This window comes from Argiope bruennichi, chromosome 5, assembly GCF_947563725.1.
Source record: "Argiope bruennichi chromosome 5, qqArgBrue1.1, whole genome shotgun sequence".
NCBI lineage: Eukaryota > Metazoa > Arthropoda > Arachnida > Araneae > Araneidae > Argiope > Argiope bruennichi.
The window spans coordinates 52,432,942-52,459,017 of NC_079155.1; the positions used below are offsets into that span (position 1 = coordinate 52,432,942).

The 26,076-nt window shown below is 31.4% G+C and overlaps 1 protein-coding gene across 2 annotated transcripts in view; it reads right to left on the minus strand.

Annotated features, from left to right (window-relative positions):
• Positions 1-1,848: 1,848 nt before the first annotated feature.
• Positions 1,849-26,076, minus strand: part of LOC129968648 (monocarboxylate transporter 10-like) — a 61,243-nt gene continuing 37,015 nt past the window's right edge. Inside the window, exons 3-9 of one of the 2 annotated variants that reach the window (XM_056082747.1) lie at positions 15,926-16,045; positions 13,794-13,898; positions 13,323-13,463; positions 10,678-10,903; positions 8,422-8,528; positions 6,963-7,041; positions 1,849-4,182 (exon numbers count right to left, since the gene is read on the minus strand). In XM_056082747.1, the coding sequence (XP_055938722.1) occupies positions 4,025-4,182; positions 6,963-7,041; positions 8,422-8,528; positions 10,678-10,903; positions 13,323-13,463; positions 13,794-13,898; positions 15,926-16,045 (936 nt within the window). In that variant the 3' untranslated portion in view covers positions 1,849-4,024. The remainder of the gene's footprint in view (positions 4,183-6,962; positions 7,042-8,421; positions 8,529-10,677; positions 10,904-13,322; positions 13,464-13,793; positions 13,899-15,925; positions 16,046-26,076) is intronic. The other variant, XM_056082749.1, reaches the window with a different exon arrangement.

The following is a 26,076-nucleotide window of genomic DNA, read 5'->3' on the forward strand; positions in this document are numbered from 1 at the left end:
TATTTTAGTTTATTCTTTATTTTGACATTCAAAGTAACATTTTTGTAACAATCAAATGATGTGTTTCACTCCAAGCATAACTTCAAATATAGGGTGCAAAAGATTTGAAAATATGTTTGGCAATGCAGTTTTTGCTTTTTATTACGGAACCACTGTATTACTGCTGTCTCTGTAATATTAGTTATAATTTATTATATTTGTGATAGTTGGTCTTAACTTTTGAGCCTTAAAATAATAACTGAAAGATAAGTTCCTAAAGAGCTTTACCATTGACATTGAAAAAAAAATTATACTGGTAACTTCCCTTAAAAATCAAAAGATAACTAAATGAATTCAAGAATTGAATTTTTGTCTAGTAATGGATTCATTGTTTTAAGTCTGTTGGATAGGAAGTATTGATTATGTAACAATAAATTACTATTGGAAAGTTAAACTTTTGGAAAGAATTCGCTAAATAAATGATTTTGAATTGTTATATAGAACATGCAAGATATAATTCAGGTGGTTGAAGCATAAGTAAAAGCAAATTTAAATAACTGAAAAATGTTTAAAAAACAATTGGTAATTGAACTTCTTTATCAAATAATATCCAAAGACAGTTCACATTATTTCTGATAGTTGAAGATTTTTTTTTTTATAAAATGGGTGCATTTTTCTAACAAATGTTTATGAAATGATATTATGTTAATATTGTAAATACAAATTTTAGTTTATTAAAAATGTTTAAACTTAAGTCTCAAACAGTTATTCTTATTTTAACAGTAGTTCCACGCTTACTTGTAACTAATGACTGATAATTTCTTAAATGCACAAGATTTTAAATATGAGACACTTCTTGATAATTGTGGATTTCATGTTCAATGGAACAATTAATTCTTTTATCCTTTGTATTCAAGAATCTCCTTTTACATAACATTTTAAGTAGTGCATTTTCCTTTTCTTGATTTGTATAGTTTTAAAAAAAAATGTGTGCAAAAAATTAATTTTCAAAAAAAAATGTAGTGTCCCCTCCCTTTACTGCTGTAAGTATTAAAATGAGCCTTAGTGTTTATTGGATAAATTTGCAGTTTCTTGATCTTAATAAAGGATATTTTTCTGTCTCCTAAAGCAGGAAATAATGTTCCATTTTGATGAACAGCATACTATTAAATGCCAAAAGTTTCGAGTAATATCATTGCTTATGAAATATCAATTTCTTTCCCAGTTAACTTTACTTATTCATAGATTCCTACATGAGGATGTTGCATATTGTAATAGGACAAAAATTTGCTTTATGCTGTATAATCAAATGTTCTGCAATGACATTGATAAAAAAAATATCTCGGAATTATCTTTTCCTTTAAGTTTTCCAAAGTGATAGGAAAAGAATATTTTATATAATACATTTTTTTAACCAAGCATTCCAATGTATTTCTTAATATGAATGTTTTTCAATATTCCACTTTTGAAAATATAGATTCATGTATTTACACATCAGTAGGCATAATTTCAGAATATCTTTCATGTGAAAACTGGTTAGTTCCATCATTCAAACTTGACTATATTTCTGTTATAACACTTCTGATGTTCTTTTAATATGTAATATTAATTTCAGATTATTAGAACTGAACAAATAAGATTATATCAATTAAAATACTGAGGAAAATTCTAATATTTTGAGCAAAAGAAATCTTCAAGTTGTGGTTTTATGTGTTTGTTTTATGTTAATTTATAAAAAGATGAAACCAAATTATAATACAAAAGTAATTCATATGGATTTCAACAAAATTTGAAGGAATAGCCATCTATGCTTGTTCAACCATGGATTTCCATCTGCGTGCTTGTGTTGTAATGAATATAAAGTACAGAAACATAAAAATAGCATATTTATTGAAATAAATATAAAAACATTTTTAATAGATCAAAGTTTGCATCCATACAGTTTACTTACAAAATATATTGGGTTTTCTGTGCTACACCTGCTGAAATTCAGTGATCAAATCTTCAATGATTATCTGCATCAGTCACTCATTGACATAATTTTGAAAGAAAAAAATGTATTTTGCAATATATACAATTGCATAGATTATCTAATTAGGTTAAAATAAATTTATTTTAACCTTTCACAAAGAAATATTATATGTGAAATAAATATTTTAATGATACAAATTTTGATTTTATTTCTACGAAGATAACCAAATATAAGTTTTCCATTAGAAGTTTGCACAAATAAAGAAATTGCTTTAGATGAATAATTAAAGAAGAAATCAATAATATGTAATTTATCGACTCATAAATAATATTGCTTGCATGTTTGAAAAGGAGAAACACAAGATGATTTTTTAAATGAGTTGTACATATCTGAATCTATTTTTTAAAATTAATGGATTGCTATGATAAATTTTCTTTTATCTGTTCTTCTAAATAATTATGGTTATAAATGTTTCGCTTCTTTTAAATAATTATTTTATATCATTTGGACCTTGTCTGTCTCATCATGTGCGCATCAGTTATTATTGTAGATCGGACTATAATGGCAAGAATGTTTTAGCTAAAAGAACTAATTCTTTTAATTTTCTATATTTCAATCATGGCATCATTAAACAGACAATGACAAATTTGTTTCCAACTATAGAATTCATGTAATTTATTTAACTACAGAGTGAAGTTTTTCTGTATTACTTGATTGAAATTTGACCTACTTTTTTTTTTGTATTGCAGAATTCATTTCAGTGTGGTAGTATATGCTTTAAGTTTTAGTGTGGGCTGATTCATGTTTGGAAAACTAAATTTTTAAAAAGATAAAATATTAAAAATATAATTAAACAAAAGTAAGAGCACTGACAAGAAAATAAATATTATATTTACATACTGTGTGAAAAAATAGTCATATTTAATTAAAAATATGAATTACAAATATATAATTGCTTTGTCCAGTTGCATCTTTGCAATGCAAAACTATCAATCTTTCATAGCAGTTGTTCCTTTTTTAAATATAAATATAGCCTTTCATATGTCAGAGAATTTTAGTAAATGACATTTCATCCTGCTTTAACTAGAAATCTCTGAATTACCAGAAATAATACTAAACATTCTAGAAATGTTATAATGCTACATTGTAAATGCATAATCATAATCATAATTTCTGTAAACAATTTTACAATCCTTCAAAAAGTGAGTTTAAACAAAAGAATTTTTGCTTGGAAAAACTGGCAGTATTGAAAATATTAACACACAAATTAAAAATTTTTCAAAAGAGTAAAAATTATATTTATACCTTTTTAAAATAGAGAACTTTATTTTATTGCTATTAACATGGCAGTCTAACAATTATCTGAAACTTAATAAATTTAGCAATAGTTAATATGGTCATCATATCAGTTAAGCATGTACTATTAAGAAAACGAGCACATTCTTGCTTTTGTAGTACAACGTACTTCCATTATTATTGTCTGTGAATGGTTTACATAAGAATGGTAAAGTTTCGAATATATTGTTCATATTTTTTCTTTTTTTAACTGAACTCTTCAAGTATTTAAAAGGATAAATAAAAGTACATATTAAACAGTACAACATCATATTTGTATAAAATATCTATTTGATAAATAAATTTCTTTTCTTAAAACGAGTTTCAAATTACAGAAATATCAAGAACCCTTTATATTTCATAAATAAATCCACAAGCTAAGCGAAATCGAACCTTATTTAAAATTTACTATAATTAAGAATCAGTAGCTAATTTTAAATTTTTAATAGCAAACTGTTGAATTTTCAACACCACATATAATAATAAGGAAACAATTGACAATTATATATAGCTAAATGGCCTTTAAAAGATAATAGATTGCATCCGTTTCCTTAACAACAGGAAGCCGAACGCCAGATGGACGAGCAATATTTAAGTTAAACAAATACAATAACAATTCGGTTGTCATGGTACAGTAAACGAACACAATTTTGGGCAACAGATGTCCACAGCTTCTGTGACTTCTCTGTTACCACGGCTATGATGAAGAGAAAAATAATTTGTCATCTATTTTTCCAGTCAAATAGCATTTTGTGGAGCAGGATTCAAATGAGTTGTCTCATCGGAATGCTCTCTGTCTTTGATTTCATCAGTAGTGCTACTTTTCAGGGCCATTTTTTCTTGGGTTTTTATCACAATATCTGTAAACAGAAAGTCTATTTCAGCTAACATGTTACCTGAAAAATATAATCATGCATAATAGATTTCGAAAACTTTTTTTTTTACACAATTGAATAGCTGTGACAAGACACCGTAATTAATGGCAAATTTTTTGTCTATTTCATCTCATAACTAAACGAAGAAATTTGAAGGAGGGTCCATTCAACGATAATAAATTATGTATCATTTTAAAAATAAATTTTACTGTTTGTTTCAGTATTCTGAGACGACCACTTTTCGACGATTCTATCTTATTAAGGGGAGAGACATGGAAGGATGAGCACATTTCCGGAATTCATCATTTTTTGACCTTGATATTCACCTTAGATACTTTTTTTTTTCCAAGTGTATATGAATATCGTGTCGTTTCTGACCGTATTATTTTAATTCAGTTTGTGAGTAATCCGATTTTATTTTATTGTTAAGTGTAAACATCTCCTTTCATCTTTCCTCTCACCCCTATTTTGACGAATTAAACCCATCCTAACGCATGCGCAAAAGCGCGGAGGGTTTTAGAATCCGTCATCAAACAATATGTCTGTATGATGTATATGTTGTATGATCTTTCACATTCTTATTCCTTTCATCCACAAATTCATCCGAATTATTAATAGAGATATATGATAGATTTTTTTAAAAGTCCTGTATATGATACCCTATATATAATGAAACTGAAATAAATAAGGAAAGTTATTTCATTCTAAGACATATACGATTTTTCCACCAGAGTGGTCACTTGCTTCTTTGTACTGTCGGCTTAAATTTTACTGATTACGGAGATTTTATTTACATTTTGCGGAAATAAATGCTTGAATGAATGACTGATGCTAATACCCATATTTAAAAGAATTAATATTTCATTTTAATGTTTAATTCTTTTATTCAGATTCGATACGACGCAATTTGCGGGAAATAAATGGAGAAAGTTAATTATAAAAAGACAGCAGTTGCAAAAAAGAAAAAAAATAATAATAAAACAATTGTGTCAGCTTCATCTTTTTCATTATCGATGATATAAAATTTTATATTTATAAACGGTCAATGGTGAAACTAACGAATTCACTCTCTAATATTTATAAATTTAAGATAAAATGAAAACGGTAGGTATAAATTGATTAAAGTTGAATAAGGTAATTTCATCATTATGGATTTTCCGATATAGTGTACATACATATCAGTATTAACGAAATTTATGGGTACCTTTTGAATATTTTCTATTTAAACATCGTTATTTCAGATCATTTCCATAATTGATTAGTATCAAATAATGCAATACAAAGTTTCATTTTAATCGCTGCAAGGTTGTACAGTATTCTGTTCAAAATGTGAAACCGCGAAGAATATTATACCAAATATAATTAACAGGATCGGGAAACTATAAAAAATTAGACTTCGAAATTTTTTTCAACGGTACATTTATTAGCTCAAATAACATAACATATAATTTTTTTTAAATATAATCAAGTATTTTTATATTATATATATATATATATATATATATATATATATATATATATATATATATATAATTAGTTGTTGAGCTAGTAAATGTACAGTTGAAAAAAATATCGGTCTAATTTTTTATAGTTTCCCGGTCCTGTTAATTATATTTGGTATAATATTCTTCGCGGTTACACATTTTAAACAGAAAACTTTACAACCTTGCAGCGAGCAACCTTGCTAATCAAAGATAATTATGGAAATGATCTGGAATAACGATGTTTAAAAGCTTGAAAAACTGTCACTAATCACAAAAAAGTGCCCCAGCCCCACCCTTTTTTTTTTGCTGAAAATATTTGCGAGTCAAAAATACTTTGACGTTCGCATGACACCAAGCATAAGACACATTTGGATGCTTTCAAACTAACGGTCAAGTACCTTAAAATGAAATAAACTTTTGTAGTTTCTGTTAACAGTGTTTTATAGTGTCAAAAGAATAGTTGCAAACCTAGAAAATTTTTAAATGAGTGATAATTTTATAATAATATTATCTATATTTTGATCACCAATGTGTAGTAAATTCAAGCTCGAATGTTTATTTCACATCACAAATTCATCGCACTTTTATATCTGATGCAAGTGATGAAGATTACTTAATGTGGCACTCAGCACGATTTTCTGTCGTCAACGTGCATGTAAAAGGAAGCTGATTTCATATAAAGACTTTTCCATCAAAATATTATCAATAATTTGAAATATGCAGGGGTGTTTGTGGGACCCCAAAAAATCCCCGGAAACTTTTACGGACTTACTACCGACATTTTGGAGTTTCGAGAAGAGGGGGGGGGGAATGAAAAATTACGATTATGAAGTATTGAATGACCTAATTATAAAAGTTCAATGAATTACTTTTTTTGCAAAATTAAGACCTTTGAACCCAGGTCACGTGATCGCACATCTGGTCGAACGAAGTCTCTCCCTTTTTTTTCTGCCGCGCCGAAAGAATCGAGAAGAGAATGTCCGAGAACCGGGGGAATGAGTCATAACTCGCAATAAGGAAAGAACAAAAAAGAAGTTTTTTCCCCCTTTTCACGCATTATCACTGCCTTTGGAGAAAGAAAGGAAAAGTTTTCACCACACACACTGACCTTGCGTTTTCTGCTTTCAAAGCAAACAAAATTACCCAGATCAAAATAAATAATTCATTATTATTCCTACTTCCTTTTGAACGACGATCCCCGGAATTTCCGGGTATCGAAGTTCAAAATCCCCGGAATTCCGGGGTTTCCCCGGAGCACAAACACCCCTGAATATGTTTGAGAATAAAGTATAATTCATATAATAATATAGCACAAACCATTTGATTGAATGAGATCAGGAACTGATTTTTTATGTTCATCTTTGGCTTTTTCTTCATCTAATGACTCTTCTGGTGCCTGCACAAAAGAGACAAATTAGCATAGGTGAGGGAAAAAAAAAGGAGAACATTTTAGAGCTTTTTGTTAACAAATGACGACTAGGTAGTTTTAAAAATACTAGCAGAAATTTGAACTTCTAGTCCAAAACACCGTCTAAGCTTTATTCGTTCATCTGACTAGATTCCATCATAAGTTGCTTTATAAATATATCCACTTTCAGCCCAATTTACAAAATAAAAAATAAATAAATAACAATAATTGATTAATTAATTAAAGCTTAGGAATTAAAAATTCTATTCTGAAAATAATGTTCAAAAACTTTTCATAACTTTATCATGGACAACTTCATGTGAATGAAACTTTGATGAAACAATTAAACTGGTCTGAATTTCATTTTAAAAATAAAAAAACATTACTACAAATTAATTTTTTTTAAAAATTATTAAAATTAAAGAAAAATTGCACAGAAGTAAAATTGATATCACTAAAAACTTAATTTTTAAGAAAATATTTTGAGTTGTTGTTGTTGTTGCTGCTGCTTATGGCACTTGTCATAGACAAGCCCACTGACGAAGGATTGCGATTTTAAGTCGAGTTTTAGCGTCTCTAGTTTCAGTAGCGCCATCTAGGGCCAAGAGTATGTCTTACATACGTCACGGCCCGTTTCAAGGGACATACTTCATTCATAAATTTTCATTCACAGATCGTATTTTAGACCTGAATCAGAGAACGATCACCTCTGATCCAGTACCCCCACTCAGTGGTATTGTCTCAACTTGGAAGACTTTGTGGCTACGACAGATTTATGCGCGCACCAGCCACCATGTATACGGAAAGTCTTCAACCGGCAAGGTTCGAACTCACAATCCAACGCCCTACCAACCAGGCTATTCCGGCATATGAATTGGCGTAAATTGCTTTTATGCGAAAATATGTAAAACAGTGAAATTTTAATTAATTAAAACTAAAAAAATTTTTTTTTAATCTTTGGTTGGAGCACATGCTATCTGAGAAGTAATTAAATTTAGTATTCTAGGACTACATTTTATTCTTCTTTACAGTATTGCACTCTGCCTATTATGATTTTTGTTTCTCACATTTTATAGAACATTAAACATTATCATGATCATATATATTAGTATCATATCAATCTTAAAACATTATCATGTAAAATTTGGAATTACATTGAACATTTGCGCTACATTAACAGCAAATGGAAGCAGAAGTCATGTTAAAATATTAATTAGCCATTTCTTTTGATTTCTCGGTAACGGAGATATAAAAATAGTTGCAGCTATGATATGCAGAATACAATATGTATCATCATTACTTATGGAATGTTCTTCAAATGTGTAAATTTATACAGTATCTTCTCCATACAATGTTAATTATACTCACTTGGCGTATTCTGTGAATGAGACACAGCAACAAGGAACCTACGATAGGCGGAACACCAGCAAGGAGAAATGCTACATTATAGTTCTTCATGTGATCATACAAAAGGCCTAAAAAAGAATTGTCAAAGTGATAAATAATGAGAGAATTTTGAGTTAAATATATTTTATTATTTGTAGATTCTTTAGATAGTACAAGACAAAGCATATTTTTCTTAATCGGAGATGTTTTCAAAAAATTAACATTATGTGTATGTTATTTTCTGTAAACAAATATGACATAGGTCCTTTCCTCATTTGTTTTTTAAATTAAATTTGGCTTATTACAGAGATGTTAAATTTTTAAAGAAATTAATTAACCAGAAAAGCAAAAAAATTTCCTATAAATCTTCAACAACTAATTAAAGTGAGACGAATCGAACAAAAACAAAAGAAAAAGCTAATTTGTTGCACTCCAAAAGCTTCTTTTGTATAATATTCGCGAATAAAATTTGTTTATCTTTTTGCAGCTTCCAACAGTAATACGCTGCCATACGAGTATTTAATCTGCACTGACGGCAGTTTCCCATTGTTTTTGTTCCATTGCCATTGTTTTTATGTCGTATTGAAATTGTTATTCATTAAAATCACTAAGAATTTCGTGGAAAAAGTTAAATGGCTGTTCTCTGAAAATGCTGCAGTTTGTGAACGACACAGCTTGTTGCAAAGTGGGCCGCGTGCCAAAAAAAACAAACCAATTCTACCTATTACAACCGAGGACTCTAAGGCAATTAACATACTGTTAACTAGATCAACATAGTTTTCAGATTTATGGTTATTGTCCAGAAAGTTCTTGACAATAAAGACAAATCGGATTAATGCTTTCCGCTTTGTCTCATTCAGAAATTCACGAAATCAGGACTGTTTATCAGCTGTCTGATTTGAAGACACTAAAAATTTCAACTTTACGTTCTTCTTTACTTAATAAAAACTATTTTTTATCCTATGTATATTGATAAGCAGTTTTTATGAACTGTTTTATTAATTCTAGATGCATTGAAAGCAAGTTGATTCTGTCTTATCCTACTAAGGATTCATGAAAGGCAATTTTTTTTCCCAGGAACACAAGTATAAGGACTGATATTATGCAGGCATTAAAAAAAAGATGTTTCAAGTATTTCTTCTGCTGAACGAGGAAAAAGTTAACTATATTTATGATCACATATGACTGTTGTTAATGTAATTTCTTCTTCACTAAGACCAAAACTATTCTATCATGCCCTTTTATTCATCATATGTAAGAATAGATTCTTTCTTCCTTTCTTTTTTTCAGTAAAAATCCTTTGTTCGAGGAATAATTTTTCAAAATTTTAATTATTTCATAATTTAACAATTCTGAATTTTTAAAAAATAGAGTTTACAGAGAGAAAAGTGATTTTACATTTGAAACCAGTGCATCAATTATAGTCAAAATTGATTCAGAAATCTCAGGCACCAAACAATTCTTTTTTGTCTCAGTAATTAATTGTATACTAGATTAAATTTCAATTGAGTTGTCCTATTTTAAGGCATGAAATATAAAGAAAACCAAATTTTATAAGCCTCTTACCGAGTTGAGAGTCGAATCGAAACAGAATGTCAAAAATTGGAACTCTCCCACGATTATCCGGTAAGTTTGGTTCCTTTACCAATGGCAGATGAGCCCACACACGGAATTTAATAACAAGCATAATAATTAAGATATGATACTAGGTTTTCAGAAACAGTATGGAGATATTCTATATTATACATAGTGAAAATTCAGAAGGATAAGTGTCGGAAATCAGTTTAAAAAAATCAAATTAATCCTTAAAATTTAAACGAATTATTTATTTAAGAGTAAAAAACAGGATTCATCGCCTGATTTTCAAGGTTGTTTAAAAGTATTATGTTGGACAATGAATCGCCTTATTTTTGATCAGATGGGCAAGATGATTGTGATTCTTTTTCTGAAAAATATGGATTCTTTTTCATCATTTAGCTGTGCTCTATTACATTCCACTGTAAAATTTTGACAAAATAATTGGAATCCCATAAGATAGACAAGAAGTTGTCTAAATGAAAAAAGAAAAAAAAATCCTACAGGTTATTTAAAAGGATATCTATAAAACGGTTTTGCAGATCGCAATTTAGAAAAGGCAGTTATCTAACTAAAATAGAGTCCCATCAGAGATATGCTCTAATTTTGCCAAGTTCGAAATTAACTCTACAGTAAATAAAAATGTTGGGGAAAAAATCGAACCTGCAACAGGTGGTCCCACAGTGAGAGGAATGGAACAGAATCCTAGAAGGAATCCAATGGCTTGGGAAGCACCTTTCTGTCCCACGACATCGAAGGCAATCGGGCCCAGCAGTGAGATGAAGCATCCATCGAACAATCCCAGGAACAGGCATACGATGACCAGCAGGACAAAGTGGCGAGCGACCACCAGAACCATCGTCAGAATGCCAATGGATAAGAATGCAACCTATGAAAAAGTAATACTGAGGGTTAAAGAGAACAGCTCCATTTAGTTTCCGATAAACATGCAAGGAAAACTCTAGCATAGACCAGGCAGTCGGTTCTGCACAGAAATTTGCAGCTGCAAATATAACCTGTGGCCGCTAGAGAAGTGACTTCGGCGATGCAATAACCGGAAGAATAAGAAGCCAGATAGTATGCACTATCCATATAGAATGATTAGTAGGAACGTTTGCAACGTTTACATATACGCCCTCAATTGCACTCAAATACATCAAGCCACTTACAGATCGATGCAGCATCTGCAATAAGCTGCTTTCTAAATAAGGTATTCATCTATTATTTCAAGGTCTCCATCAATAAGGTGGCTTAAATAGAAATCTTGGCAACCGCACTGCGGGGGTTTTACTGCTTATCCTGGTGTGCGTAATATATATATATATATATATATATATATATATATATATATATATATATATATATATATATAGTATTTTTTTATATTGAAAACCATATGTTACGGGAAGGCCGCGGTGGCCTGGTGGTAAGGTCTCGGCTTCGGAACCGGAGGGTTTCAGGTTCGAGCCCCGATTCCACCGAAGAACCGTCGTGTAAGGGGGTCTGTTGCACATTAAATCCTGTCTGACCAAACGTCCTCCCGCTGTTGTGGTGTGGAGAGAGGGGTACCAACTCGGGTGTCGTCCTTGTCATCTGACCGCGGTTCAAAATTACGAGGTCCGTCCCAAAATAGCCCTAGTATTGCTTCAAACGGGACGTTAATATAACTAAACTAAACCATATGTTACGGCGAAAATATTTCATGATACAATTCCAGGAGCATTTCATGAATATAATAGGTGTTATGAAACTTGCAACAATGCATTTTGCGCCATGTTATTCTTGGATTTTTTTATAAACAAATTATATCACAATATAATTTGAAAATATAACTGCATTTGTAATTAAATCTGCGGCATCCAATTCTAATGATCTTTTCCCCTCTAGCGGTTATCCAATGTGCTTGCAGTCATCATTTCTATTTAAAAATGTCTCGTTTGTGTAAGTTCATTTTCTCTAAAGACTTCTTACTCACTTTGCAGATATCAAAAGAATGATTACAATCATGTAGTTTAGAAATGATGATCTAATCAGTGAGTACTAAAAAAGAATATTCAAGTATACACAAAAATCCCCAGTAAATCTCTAGAATATAGCGTACAGTGACAGCAATTAGAAAAAAAATTGAATAAAGTTTTAATAAAATATTCAACAAATTGCGAAGTTTTAGATTCACTAATTTACTCATATGAAGTAATTTTTAGATAACGCTGGAAGATTTTACTTCTTTAAAATAAGTGTGTTAAACAATATTCAGGTGTATATAGTCAAATCTCCATTTATCGAAAATTTCTATAAATGAAACTTTTTTTCATAAATCTTGCACTTTTATTTTTTTAAAAAGACTGATTTCTAACTATAAAATAATCTTTATGACTATAAAAAATAATCGTTTCTATATATTGTGTAAAATTTGCATATATTTCACGAAATGGTTAATACAGTGCCAATTATGGTAAAAATTTCCGTCACGTTTTAAAAAGAGTTTAATTTAGTTGATTATCCCAACGATTAAGTCGTAATGGACGATTGCTTTGATTAAAATGGACCCAAAGATGATGATAACAACAAAGATGAATTAATCTGAAGAACTATCCAGATTACATAATAATGGAAGAATACCAAAATATCCTATAAGGTTTCAGATGCATTCTTAATATCCCTGAATAAATTTTTATCCTTCGGAACATTTTGAAATGGCATTGCAAAGGATTGTATTCAAAATGATATTAGGGACTAATATTATTAAAAAATAAAGAATAATTTAGTTTCGTTTCCCTAGAACGAAAATCCATTTTCTTTTGAACACTGGTAACAAATTACTACTTATTTTTTTAAGTTCTAATAATAAATTTTTCAGATATTTTCTTTAGATCTACTTTAATTCTAATCGATTATGTACGTATACCTGTTTTTAATTAAGAAAATAATAAAAATGTGCATTAAAAATTATTTCTGTTTATCAAAGTTTCCATATATCGAATTTTCATGGAATTTTCCCAAGTTCGATATAAAGAGGTCCTAAACGGAAACAAAGTAAAATTGGGCCCGCGGTGATTTTTTAATATGGATAAGTTTTTCAAACATATTCCAATATGTAGATAATCTCGAGTTCATAAATAATTAATACTTCATTTATCAATACCCAATTGCAAGTACAAGCGATTAATTGAAAAACGCTACATATTTAACAAATGACCCATTGATTTGATTTACATTTTTTTAACATCGATTTGGTATTACCACAAAGTGCTTTGCTATACGGACACACAACGAAGAACAAAACTTACAAAGCAATAAAAACTGACCTGTTGTAACATGATTCTATTAATGAATGGAAAATCTGCTAGTTTTCCGAAAATGATCCTGCCGACTCCCGATGTTAAGCCGATGCATGTGACGAGGATTTCCCCATTGGCACTAGGAAGGATGTCTTTCACATGTTGAACCTGTAGAAAAAAGTTTAGTTGATGCTGAGAATTGTCTTGGTAGTAAAATCAATAAATATTAATATGACCAGCTTAAAATACTTTAAAATAATTTTCATAGATTTCTTTTTCTTAAATAGTGTCATTGTGCAAGACTCTTAAACACATCAAATGCCGAATATAGCTTTATATTGAGCAAATAAAGAATGCAATCGCAAAATCTTTTTATTGCACAGGGAATCTGTTTATTATCAGAGTAAAATTCAAGAATTTATTTCCTTTTAAATACAAATTCTGAGTCATATAAACCGATTCAGTTTATTCAAAGTTTGTTTGTGCAAGGAAACTCACCAAGTGTACGTAAGGCACAAAATATCCGAATAAGGCGGTGGGAATGGCGAACACCCACAGAAGGTACTTCCGGTTTCTCCAAATGGTGAGATCCAGACAGCTGTCCTGAAAAACAAATGAATCATTGATACATTTCTATAGAAAAATCCAACATTCATATTTCGCACTGAAGGTACTACATTTTTTTCTTTAGCAAACAACAATATATCTTAAACATTTACCCTGTGTGTGCTGCTGTCAATTAACCGGAGATAACACTTCAAATAAAATATTACGAAATCAACATTAACGTTGACCCTACACTGTAAGAACTTTATTTTTGTAACGACTCTCGCATGTTCGAGCACAAAAAAAAAGTGACAATCAAAAACGAATGTCAAATATATCGCAAAAGCCTGAAATCACACTGTATTATTCATTTCCAAATTTGGAAATGAGCTGCAAACAAGGCATCAGCTCATGAGAAAAAGAGATCAGAATGTTTGGTTCGAAGCACACCACAGAAAGCAGAAATTCCAACTTTCTTAGGCGCAATAGCTAATAGCGCTTCGAAGGTGACAAGGAGAACATCGCTAAAATGGACATCAGCTTAAGAGGGTTCTTTGAAAACAAAATATTAATACGCTTTTCTGTCATTTTTAACATGTTTTTATTAATTCTTTTCTTATTTATCTCTCTGGTACAAATTTTGCAATCGATTTTTGAACTAACTTCCCGATGAGCAAGAGACTAAAAACTTTAAACGTAACCCAGAATTGGATGACAGTACATTATTAACTGTGTTTTATGTTTGTTCGGTACAAATTTTGACATCGGTGCAGTTTACTGAGAAAGTACTTTAAAATCGATGGCTAAATTTAAGACATACGAGATTAAAAAGCAAAACATATTTCATTCTTTTTAATACATCGCGTTTTTAAAATTCAATAAAAAGCATAAAATAATTCTTCCTATCTCCTCTCCTAAGGTCTGACTAAGATTATAAATCTGCATTGTGATAGGAAAAATCATTTAATAGTATTTTTTTTGTCTGTTTTAACATTAAACTTACTGAGAGCGATTACATGACCTTTTGGCAATTCCAGTGACTCGGGGAAATGGTGGTTGATGTTAAAAACATCGTACATTAAAAAAATATTCAGATAGTACTTTAAAAAATATGTATGTTTAAACATGTTGAATTAGAGAAAAAAGACTACTCTTTTAATAACAATAGAATTATGGACGCCGCTTACAATGGCTAAGCTACTAAGCTACAAAATCACAAAAGGCTAATCCACCCCGTCATGAAGGCATTCGGAAAAATCTGGATGACCGTAAAACCATGGTAGTACTGGCGGGAACTATGGTTAAATCCTAAATCCCAAAATCCATCACCGATCGTACTACGACCTCTCCTATAAGAAACACGTCCCGTCATCGGTAGGGGGTTATCAACCCTACATCGTTTCTGTATATGCCACATGAAATGCACCATTATTCCAGAAGCTTTTCATTTCAATTTTTTGAGTTGTATCCGGGGTAACTGATGGTGAGTGAAATTGATAAAGTTTGAATGTTTCCAGTTTCAAGCTTAGCTGAATCAAAGTTTTCGAATGAAGACTGGGAATCCAATAGTACAGTGCTCTCAGTTAGAGCTTCTTAAAATAACTTTATTCGGACCTTGACCAGAGAGGCAGTTACTCGTTTGTTTTAGTTTTAAGCTCATGAAATTATATATAGCCAGTGTTTTTGTCAACTTCTTCTCTTGGTGAAAATGATTCAGAAAATATATTAATTTGAAACATTTCATCGAAATTTTATAGTTACCCCCCTACCGAATATTCCTTTTGCTTATGATAAATTAATGGTCAATTATTAGATCTCCCTCTTCCTACTAATGCGTGCATATGTGATGGCGGAGTATTTTTATTGTTACAATATGGCCATTAGAGATAAAACTGACAGAAACTTTGCTTCAGATTGCACTAATGGATATTTAAGACATTTGATAGTAAGTAGATCTATAATTTTCTAACAAGAAGCCGTTTGAATTTCTTCGACTTTTATTGTAATATAGGGAATATCCAAAAACGGCCACATCAATATTATTATTATGTAAAAAGTTTCTTTTTTATTATCCTGCTACTTACTTTGGGCAGACTTTCTTCTGACGAGTGTTCCGCTTGTTCCGAGATTCTTTGGTGTTGCACAATAAGTGGACGAAAGGTGACGGCGCACAGCATTAGAGAAGCCATCATCAAGGATAAAAGCTGAAAGAAAATATTAAGAAATATTATCTTAAATATAACTCAGGTCGACAAAGACTGTTCGCTTATGCTGCATAGTAGCATATTAAATTCTATAGTTTAACTCTTTTACTTCTAAAATGTCAGAAATGCCAATTCAAGTAAAATAAGGCTAACGCCCATTTATCCTAAAAGAACTTTTCCCCTTTCGTTATGTATCATTAAAAGAATACCCTCGGTGCATATTTTGTTTGTTAGAGTGGCTTCCACAAAGGAGCTTGAGGTTCGACTCTAGATCGAACCCATTTCCTTGTAAAAATATCAATAGCAAAGCCAATTCCTCTTTTTAACACCAACCCCTTAAGAATATGAGTCATTAATGCATGTATGAAAAGGGGAGAATTCCTTCTTGAAAGATAAACTCAGGCATTTCAGTGTTCTGAAGTTCCAGGGTTTTAAAGTTCGTAGGAATCAGAGAGATGAAGTAATCAAATTGTGCAAACTTGAAGCCTGAACGTTCTAAAGAAGAAGATAAATTCCAGGACAAAGAGTCAAATTTCAGACGATTCCGAATTATCCGAGACATTTGCTCATTTTATATATAATACATTCTAGAAAAACATATGAAACAAAAAGCAAAAACGATACTTCAGAAGTCAACGGTTATCTATTATTATTTCTGCCATGCTTTGAACTTCTATTATTGCCCACATCTATCAATTATTGTCAGAATTTTTTTTCCTGGATCACAAAAAATTAATAACACAATAAATTTGATCAATAAAAGTAGAAACCACCTTTTACCGCAAGCTAGTTGGTTAAATATTAGAGAGATCATATTCTCCATAAAATTGGACTAGAGAACTTTTCAAAAACTAAATGTAGTATGAACAACCTTTTAATATTATTATTTAATTTATAAATAAAAATCTATGAATGAATTATGAATCTTGGAATAGCAAATCCAGTGTTCGAATTTGCTATTTCTTAGCAAATTCGAACACTGGACAGGTGTCGACTATTCCAAGATCTTCGGCCATTTAATACTATTGTCCTTTTCGTAAAAATGAGCAGCTAATATCTTGAAAGATTAATATAGACTTTCTTACTTTTTAGATTTAAGAATCACATATATAGATCCACAATTTTGTAAATTCATATATTGTCAAAAAAGACTCTTCAAAAGTTTTAAGATATCGTCCCTTGTTTATACACTGCTTCATTGCTGGATGGCTGGCTACAAGGAATACATTTCTGAAACCATTCGTAATTCTTACGACAAATTTTCTTCTTCCTCTTTTGTTGCTCTTAATCCCAAACTTTTAAAGTAAATTTAAATTTTGGAAACAAAACAAAAAAAAAAGTTCAGCCAAATCTGGAGAATTATGACATGTTTTAAAAAAAATTTCAACCCTTTTTTAGTAATCCAATAACTCCTGATTAGCTTGATAAGATCCGTGTTCCACTCTTTAGCTAAAAGACAAATCTAAGATCTTGCAGCGATGCAATGCGCCTGCATATTATCAGTTAAAATTGTGTGAAATGAACTCCAAATAATGTTTGTCTATCTCATGATTATTTAAACGAATCAAAGTACGCACTTCCTCATTGTGAAATCCCCCCCACACACACCACCACAAGAGTGTCCAATTTTCGGATCGTTTGGAATGGGTACTCTATCAAAATTGAAATAATGATACTATTCGTAACTCATTCGTTCAATAAGCTTATTGATACACTAAAACGTTCCAGCAGAAGTTTTTGCCATCTTTACACAACTTTTTATATGAATTATCTGCTTCTCCATTTTCAAAATATGAATACCCGCGAAAGACTCTAAATCTTTTCTACTCGTAAAGCAGGGAAAATATAAAGTGGTCACTAATGCTGGTTAAAAAATGGAGACACAAGCTTAAGCTAACTTTATGCAATGTTATTACAAGACAGTTTGGCATACTTATTAATGCTTTGATTTGAAAATTCGGTTTATATGGGATTTCATAATTTAGGAAAAAACAAGCTATAATGATCAGTAAAATAAGCCTTATATAATCAGTAAAAAGAATGTGAAATTTCTTGTAAATGTGTTTCTTATACAGAACTTTCTATTAATGACCAAAAAACACAGAAAGTTGTTAGTAGATATCAAGGAGAACAAAATGACAAAAACCATGATGCCACAAATCATGTTGAGAGAATGAATATCGCAAAAAACGCTTGTAAGATCTTAGTATAGAAGGCATTATCAACACATTTAATGAACTCATTTGATGAATAATCTCCGTGCCAATATACTGTGGAAAACTCAAAAGCAGTTTAATGTCGTAGGTACAAAACCTCATGATTTTCACAAGGGGGCATGCTTGCTATCAAAATACCTGAATGGAGCAACGCACCATGTTTTTCTGCAACACGTTCTCCAGGAAATGTTGCAAAGTATGCCAGTAGTAGTGCTGCAAGAGACGTGGTTCATGCTTGATGCTGGCCTGCACATTTTTCTTGAGAGGCACATTATCACCTCGATGTTACATATCCAGGAGGTGGTACTGAAGGCGAGAATTCCATTGCTTCGCCACCAAGCTCACCGTGTGACTTCGGGATCGTCTTAAACACTTGTTTATTCAACGTCTATGCACACTATGGAAGATGTTATAGAGCGGATTGTCGTCGCTGCGAAAATATTAAAAACATCCTAGTATTTTCAGCTCGTTCAGAAATTATTTTTACATTGTTAGAAACTGTGAAAAGACATCAGCGGCCGCCACTTCCACCAATTCTTCTAATGATCAAATAATAATCTAATGTATAAAAATCTCGTGTCACGGTGTTTGTGTTCGTACTTCTCCAAAACGGCTCGATCAATTTTTATGAAATTTTTTATGCGTATTTGGTAGGTATGAGAATAGGTCGTAAAATATATTTCATAATGCTAGGTAATTCGGGTGTCACTATCCCGTCATACCACGTTCAATGTATACTGATGAGATCAACGCTTGCTTGAAATCATCGCCACTGTGGCATAATGATGGAAAAATCCAGCTAAAAATAAATGTGCGCGTCCAAATTCTACAAGATCCATTTGCCGACACATTCTCGGACCAATTGTTAGATATCGGCGATGGGAAATTTGCTGTCTATGAAAATACTGGATGATGCCTAAAACTGTCCACTCATTTCTGCACAATCGTTGATTCGCAAAATGCTCTCATTGACCACATATTTCCCGATGTACGCACACAGTACATAAATCTTGCGTGGCTGGCAGAAAGAGCCATTTTTGGATAATTCCAAAAAACGTGGAAGTCGACGATTTATACTTCAAGATACAGCAGTAGTTGCCGGGTGACTTGGTATCATACAGTTTGCGATGCTAACGAAGCTGTAAATTATCCAACAGAGTTTTTGAACTCACTGGATTTGCCAGGCATGTCACCACACCTTCTATGACTGAAAGTTGGATCTCCGGTTATTTTACTTCAGAATTTGAACCCATCACGGCTGTGCAATGGCACGCGATTGGTCATTAAAAATTGATGAAAAACGTCATCGAAGCCAGCATTTTAAATGGCAAATTCCGAGCCGAAAATGTTTTGCTGCCACTAATTCCAATGATTCTCACAAACATGCCAATTGAATTCAAACGCGTTCAATTTCCTATTAGATTGGCATTCGCAATGACAATCAATAAGCCACAAGGTCAAACGATGTCTGTTTGCGGCTCCGATTCGGCACACCATGTTTTTCACACGGACAAATTATACGTGGCATGTTCGCGCGTGGGCAAACCATCAAGCTTATTTGTGTTAGCTAAAGACGGACTGACAAACAATATCGTACACTCAATTGCTCTTCGAAATGAATATTGATTTTCTTTATTTCATTTTTATATTTTAGGATAAAAAAATTATTATTTTTTTCACTTTACGTTTAACTTTTAAGGGATCAAACAATGTATATGTTCGTTACGTTAATATATTGAGAAAAAAAATGAATGGTTGGTGTTTTTTTTTTATCGGCGATCATCGTCTACAGCGCTCCATTCCTCTTTCTGTCATAGATCCCATCCCCACACAGTTACAATACATTCGTTATTTTTTAATTAACAACAAAAATATTCACTAGAAATAATCTATATGTTAGAACAACGTTTGCCGGATCAGCTATTAATAAAATAAATCTTTTTGAAACTATATTTATACAGGCTGGTTATAATCAAACTTCCCCTATAAACAGCATCCTACAACGCAAACGGGTGAACGGATTGCAACGAAATTTGGTGTATAGACTATACACGATATGCGCTCACGGAATTTCGAAAAAAAAAATTAGTTCCAAAATGTTCACCAGAGGACGCCTTTTCCAAAAAACATTAAATTTAACACAATAAACGGCCAAAACGTAATACAGAAGCAATATTAACAATGCAGAACAATAATTATGAGGTATAAAATGCGAAACCGGAAAAAGTTGTCTGTTCTAGAAAGAAAAGAAGAAAAAAAATGTCGAGATTTGCATGTTTGCGAAGAAGAGGAAGTTTTATGCAAAGCAGGTTAAGGTAAGAAACGTTTGTAGTCGTTGTCATGTTTTATGTCGATGTTTCCGGCTGTAATGATGACGGTATCTTGTTGCAGCGTTAAATGTCTTAAAGACTCCATAACGTTTCATGTGCGAAGCATCACAATGATCACTTACGATCTGCTGTTGAACACATTGTCCATCAACTTGAAATTTTGTTGATGAATGAAGGTAGTCACATGGAGCACCTTTCCCTACATCATCCTGGAACGGTTAACAACTGCTCCTCTTATGCAATTTCATCCTAATCTGTTCTTATTTCGCCAAACTGAACTGTTTTCCTCCCCTCAAGAGAGTACTGTTATTTTTTCCTTACCTTTACTTAATGTGGTTCGATGACAAGGTGATCAGAAACTAGTCAATAAATGTAAATATTGTTTCTGTATTCCGTTTTGGTCGTTTATTGTGTTAAATGTAATGTTTTTTTCCAGAAAAAGCGCCATCTGGTGGACATTTTGGAATTAAAACTTTTTCTTTTTTTTCGAAATTCTGTGAGTGCATTTTATATAATCTATAAGCCGAAATTTGTTGCAATCCGTTCACCCGTTGCGTTGTAGCATGCTGTTTATAGGGGAAGTTTAATTATAACCACCAGTAGTTTTTGTAGTTTCAGCGGGATTCAAAACGTGCGTATGTTTTTTGCGATTTTCACCCTCTATGATTGGTTTGCGGCATCATGTTCCATTGCAGTTTTTATTCTTTTTGATGTCTACTTATAATCCTCTGAGTTTCTCAGTCCATTAATAGAATACCTTGTATATGGGTTTTCCCCTTATGATCCTTAGCCTCTAAAAAAGCAAGCCTCTTAAAAACTAAATTCATTTATTTTCAAATATTATGAATAATTGACATATGCAGAACACATATTATAATGTTTGGCGATGGTAGGGGAGGATTAAAGTATATTGCAAAACAAAAGTGAGTTGAGTGTTGACTTCCACAGGAAAGAGATTAATCTGGCTTGCATTTTTTGCTTGTTACTTTGAGAGGGTACTACTTTTTCTGTGCGACATACTGCACTCAAACTGAGTTTCTCTCCTATTTTGTAAGTAAATATAGAATATATCCATTTTCCTAAGATTTGATATCGCCATTTTTAAAGGAAAGAAATCTAATACACATGCATTTCAGATATTGTGAATATTTAAAGTACATGTGTTTCGCAACCGAAGATAGCTATAAATTTCATTTTCAATATAACTGCCTTTGAAAATGCATACTTTCATTCATTTTTTCATCAAATAGGAGGGTGGTTCTTGACATTTTATATCGACAAGATTACGAACACACTTATCGAGATAAGAATTTAACAAATTAATACAAAATATTTATGATAAAAATTAATGTAAGATATCGAAAACTGATAGCAATTTCATATGGAGTTCGACGTGTTAATCGGCAAGTCTAGAAAACTAATCAGTATTTTCTTAAACAAACAAGATAATTTTTTTAAAAATTCCAAGGTTCAAAATTTTTTCTTTATAATTTATTCATCTCTATCAACATTCTATGGAGTGAAACCTCAATGATTGACGCTATTTGTGCAAGAATTTTTCACTTTTAATTTCAGTGCCACCATTTGAAGAGCGTTAAAAGTCCGCTTCTGACGATTAATCGTCAGTAGAAAGCGAGACAGTTCAATCCGTTGGCGGAAATGACCTTAATTCATTATTTATGGGAGAAATACAGCTCAAGGACCTCGCTTTTCATCAGCAAAGAAAGATGAGAAAGAAAAAGTCAAGGCTGGCGAAGGATAATCTCGAGGTGATGCAAGCAAGCATGTAACAACCTTGTCCTGAGAAAAGTGTTTCATGTGAGCACATGAAAACCGAAAACAGGATCTGAAGGCTTGATTGGAAAAAAAAAATATTTGCGTAATCTCAAGTGCATAATTTTAATATTAAGACGCAGTAGATGAGTCTATTTTTATTACCATCATAGAAAAACAGCTCATAAAATAACACCTACATGAGTATGTTATTTGAGTACAGGTACTGTCTGACTTTCTTTGATAGATTCCCTAGCAGTTTATTTCAAAATAATAAGCGTTATTAGTTATATGATAAGAAATTAGACATTCGGGAAATATTCATTCAAAAAAGATTTTATTAAAAAAATAATAATTTATAATATATCGAGATAATTCAAGGAAATTACGGAGGAAGGCATATTACTCCCCACTCTCGCTCTGTTTCATAACAAAAAATGAGATGTACTAATATTTGTACCAAATTTTTCTTTTCCTAACTTCTAAAATCAAATATATATTATCGATTTTAATTTAACCTCTATCGATGCAATTTTTAAGCAACATACATTGCAACAAACTGAAATAATAAAGCCCTTAATTTTAGTTGAACTTTCATAACAGTTTGTTTCAAAATCACGTGCATAAAAAATAAAATTTAAAAATAATTTTAAGCAAAATGACAAATAAAGTACAACGCTTTTTGATGCGTTTTAAATATTCAGATACAAAATTTGAAAAACCCTTTGTGTTAGTGAGCTAACTAAAAAAAAATGAATCGCATTAACTGATTGTGATTTTGAAAAAGTTAAAAAATCAACTTGCAAGAAGAATAATGTTCAATGCATGTAAGAATGTAAGAATAATGATCTGAAATTTAAACGATACCTGATTTTAATTTGACTATGTTCAAATACCTGATTCTTATACATAAAAAAAGATATGCAAAATTAGATAGCCGTAAACATTTCGGAGGAAAAAAAAATCGAGATCTCGTGTTCTTAATAATTGAAAAGGTCCCTAAGCAGCTATATATTTTACCAATTTTATGATCCGGCCTTGATATATCCCTTTATTCCACATCCTTCTGCTATTGATCCGATTAAAATAAAATGAGTGCCAGCATCAGATAACTTTATTAAAACTATATTATTATTATTATTATTATGAAGTGGAGAATCATATATTCGTATTTAGTACACTTCTTTAAGTAATGTTCTCAAGAGTAATAAGAAAAATTCTGAAGGTTTTCTTATCTATTCGAGTCAAAAGTTCAAAAACAAGCGTGTAAACTTATTAAAATTCATCATTATTACTTTACATTTTTAGTTTATAAACTGTGTCTAAACGAAGTAATGAATGTAGAAGCAATATTAAATAACATAATGAACAAAGTAAATGATTAAGAATTGTATCTGCTCTGTATTCGGAGTCATCACTTGATTTCCCTCATACTCAAAGTCGGTCCTTATTTTTCAATTTTTTTAAAGAGTTTAGCTCCGCCCCCCCCCCTTCTTTCAATTTATTTCAATCAACAATAAAAAAAGATACATGCAAAATTTTAACTCAATCGGACAACTGCGTGGTGACTACCCATTTATCGTGAAATTTTAGAATTTTTACCCAAAAGTCATTTCTTAGAAAATTATTTATTGTTATTTTATTTTTAGTAGTTTATATTGTTGGCGATCGTCCTTCCTTTTACGAATTTCATTATACAGGGTGTTTATAAAGTCCCGGACCCCTTTTGATGTTTAATAACTCATAAAATAATAAAGATAGATTTAAATTAAAAACATAAATGGTTAAATAGACTCAAAAAGTTTCATGACCCTTGTCAATGAACTTCCACGTGTGCCCCCTTCGTCGTACGGAGAATATCAAGTCGATAGTCAATTTCACGCCAGGTAGCGACAAGCATGTCGGCATCCACAGAGCCATTTGCGCACTTTATGGCGATTAACAATGCCAGAAACATGAAATGATGCTTCATCGGAGAACATTATGCTCTTCAGAAAATCAGCAGCATCTTCTATCCTCCTTAGCATATCTGTTGCAAAGGCCATCCTCCTAGGTCTATCGTTCGGTTCCAAAATTTGAACAATTTGAACTTTGTATGCATGCAGTCTTAATTTTTTCTTAATAACCTTGTACACCGTCGAAATTGGCATATCCAATTCTGTTGCCGCTGATCTCACAGATATTCTAGGATTGTGTAAAAATGTCTCTCTGACACGCTCAACATCAAAATCACTTGTACAAGGACGTCTGGAACGTTTCTTATCTTCGATACTTCCAATTTCTAGAAAATTCTTTTTCCACCGCAAGATGCTGTTTTTGGATGGAGGATCTTTTTGGTAAATTCTTCTGAAATTTCTCTGTGCTTGCAATATCGATTTCATTTCTATGAACCACCATAAAATCTGTGCTTTCTCTTGTGGTGTATGCATTCTCCTTAATATCCGCTCGAATAAAACATCACATACAAAAGTACTACATAGAACAAACACATCAAAAGTAAACATAACATTGCAATAGTTGACAAAAACAAAAGAGAGAAAAATGCAATTAATCAGCAGACAATATTTAGAAAAGTACAGCTATTTAGACAGGAAAATGAAATTATCTGAAATTAACCACACGCGCAGACGATATTTACAAAAGTAAAAATATTCAAACCTGAAAAGGAAAATATATGAGTTATTCCATCAATAAATGTCATAAGTGTGTTTATATCTTTATTATTTTATGAGTTATTAAACATCAAAATGGGTCCGGGACTTTATAAACACCCTGTATATTGATACAGAAATCAGTAAGATTACTGTTAAAAAAATTTCAAGCTATCTCTGCTACTTAGCTTTCGAACTGTGACTCTATCCTTATTTGATGGCAAAGTCCCAACCATAGGGGACTTGGCTCAAGCTATGCTAGAAGCACACAAAAGTGACGAAGAAGACGAAAACAAAATCAGTTACAGAGTGCAATTCTGCACCAAAATGATTTTTCCTCCTTTAAAAATAACAGGTTTTCATTAAACCTATTATTCAAATGTTTTCTTAATTCAAATACTTTCGTAACGAGATTTTTCCATCAGAAACGATTTCCTCGACAAAGACTCTTCAGCATGAAGAATGGTCTTGATACAAAAGTGAAATTTAAAAAGTTGATAAGATGTTTATTGTAAACGATGTTACAATAAGAGATGTCAAACTAATACAGGAATATAATAGAAATAACCAACTCACAAAAGATGAAAATGAGAAACAACCTGTTTTGCAGATCGTTGCCGAAGACCGTAAAAAGCGCCCAATTGCTACTAAGTCCCCTTTTAGGAAAAAATAATGTTCAATATTCGAGCAGTCACATTACGTTTGGATACTATAGAAATAATTTTTTTCAATAAAAATTATTTTCTCTTAGAAATTTTTGGCACTATTAAAAAAAAAAGTAAAATTTTTATCTTATTTTAAGAACTGTTCCAACTTTAAGGCGTTTAAGGACTACTTCATTTCTGATTGATAAATTTTGTACTACCCAGTTTATTATTTTTTGTTGTTTTTTATTAGAATGATAGGAGGATAAGGTAAACAAAATTCTAATTTGAGGAAAATGATCTATAGCTAAGGACTACCCTCATACATAATGAAATAAATCATATATAAGCTTTGCTTGGAATAATCTAAACATGCTATTTACACAGGTCTTCAGCAAGTTTTAAGGAAACGAAAAT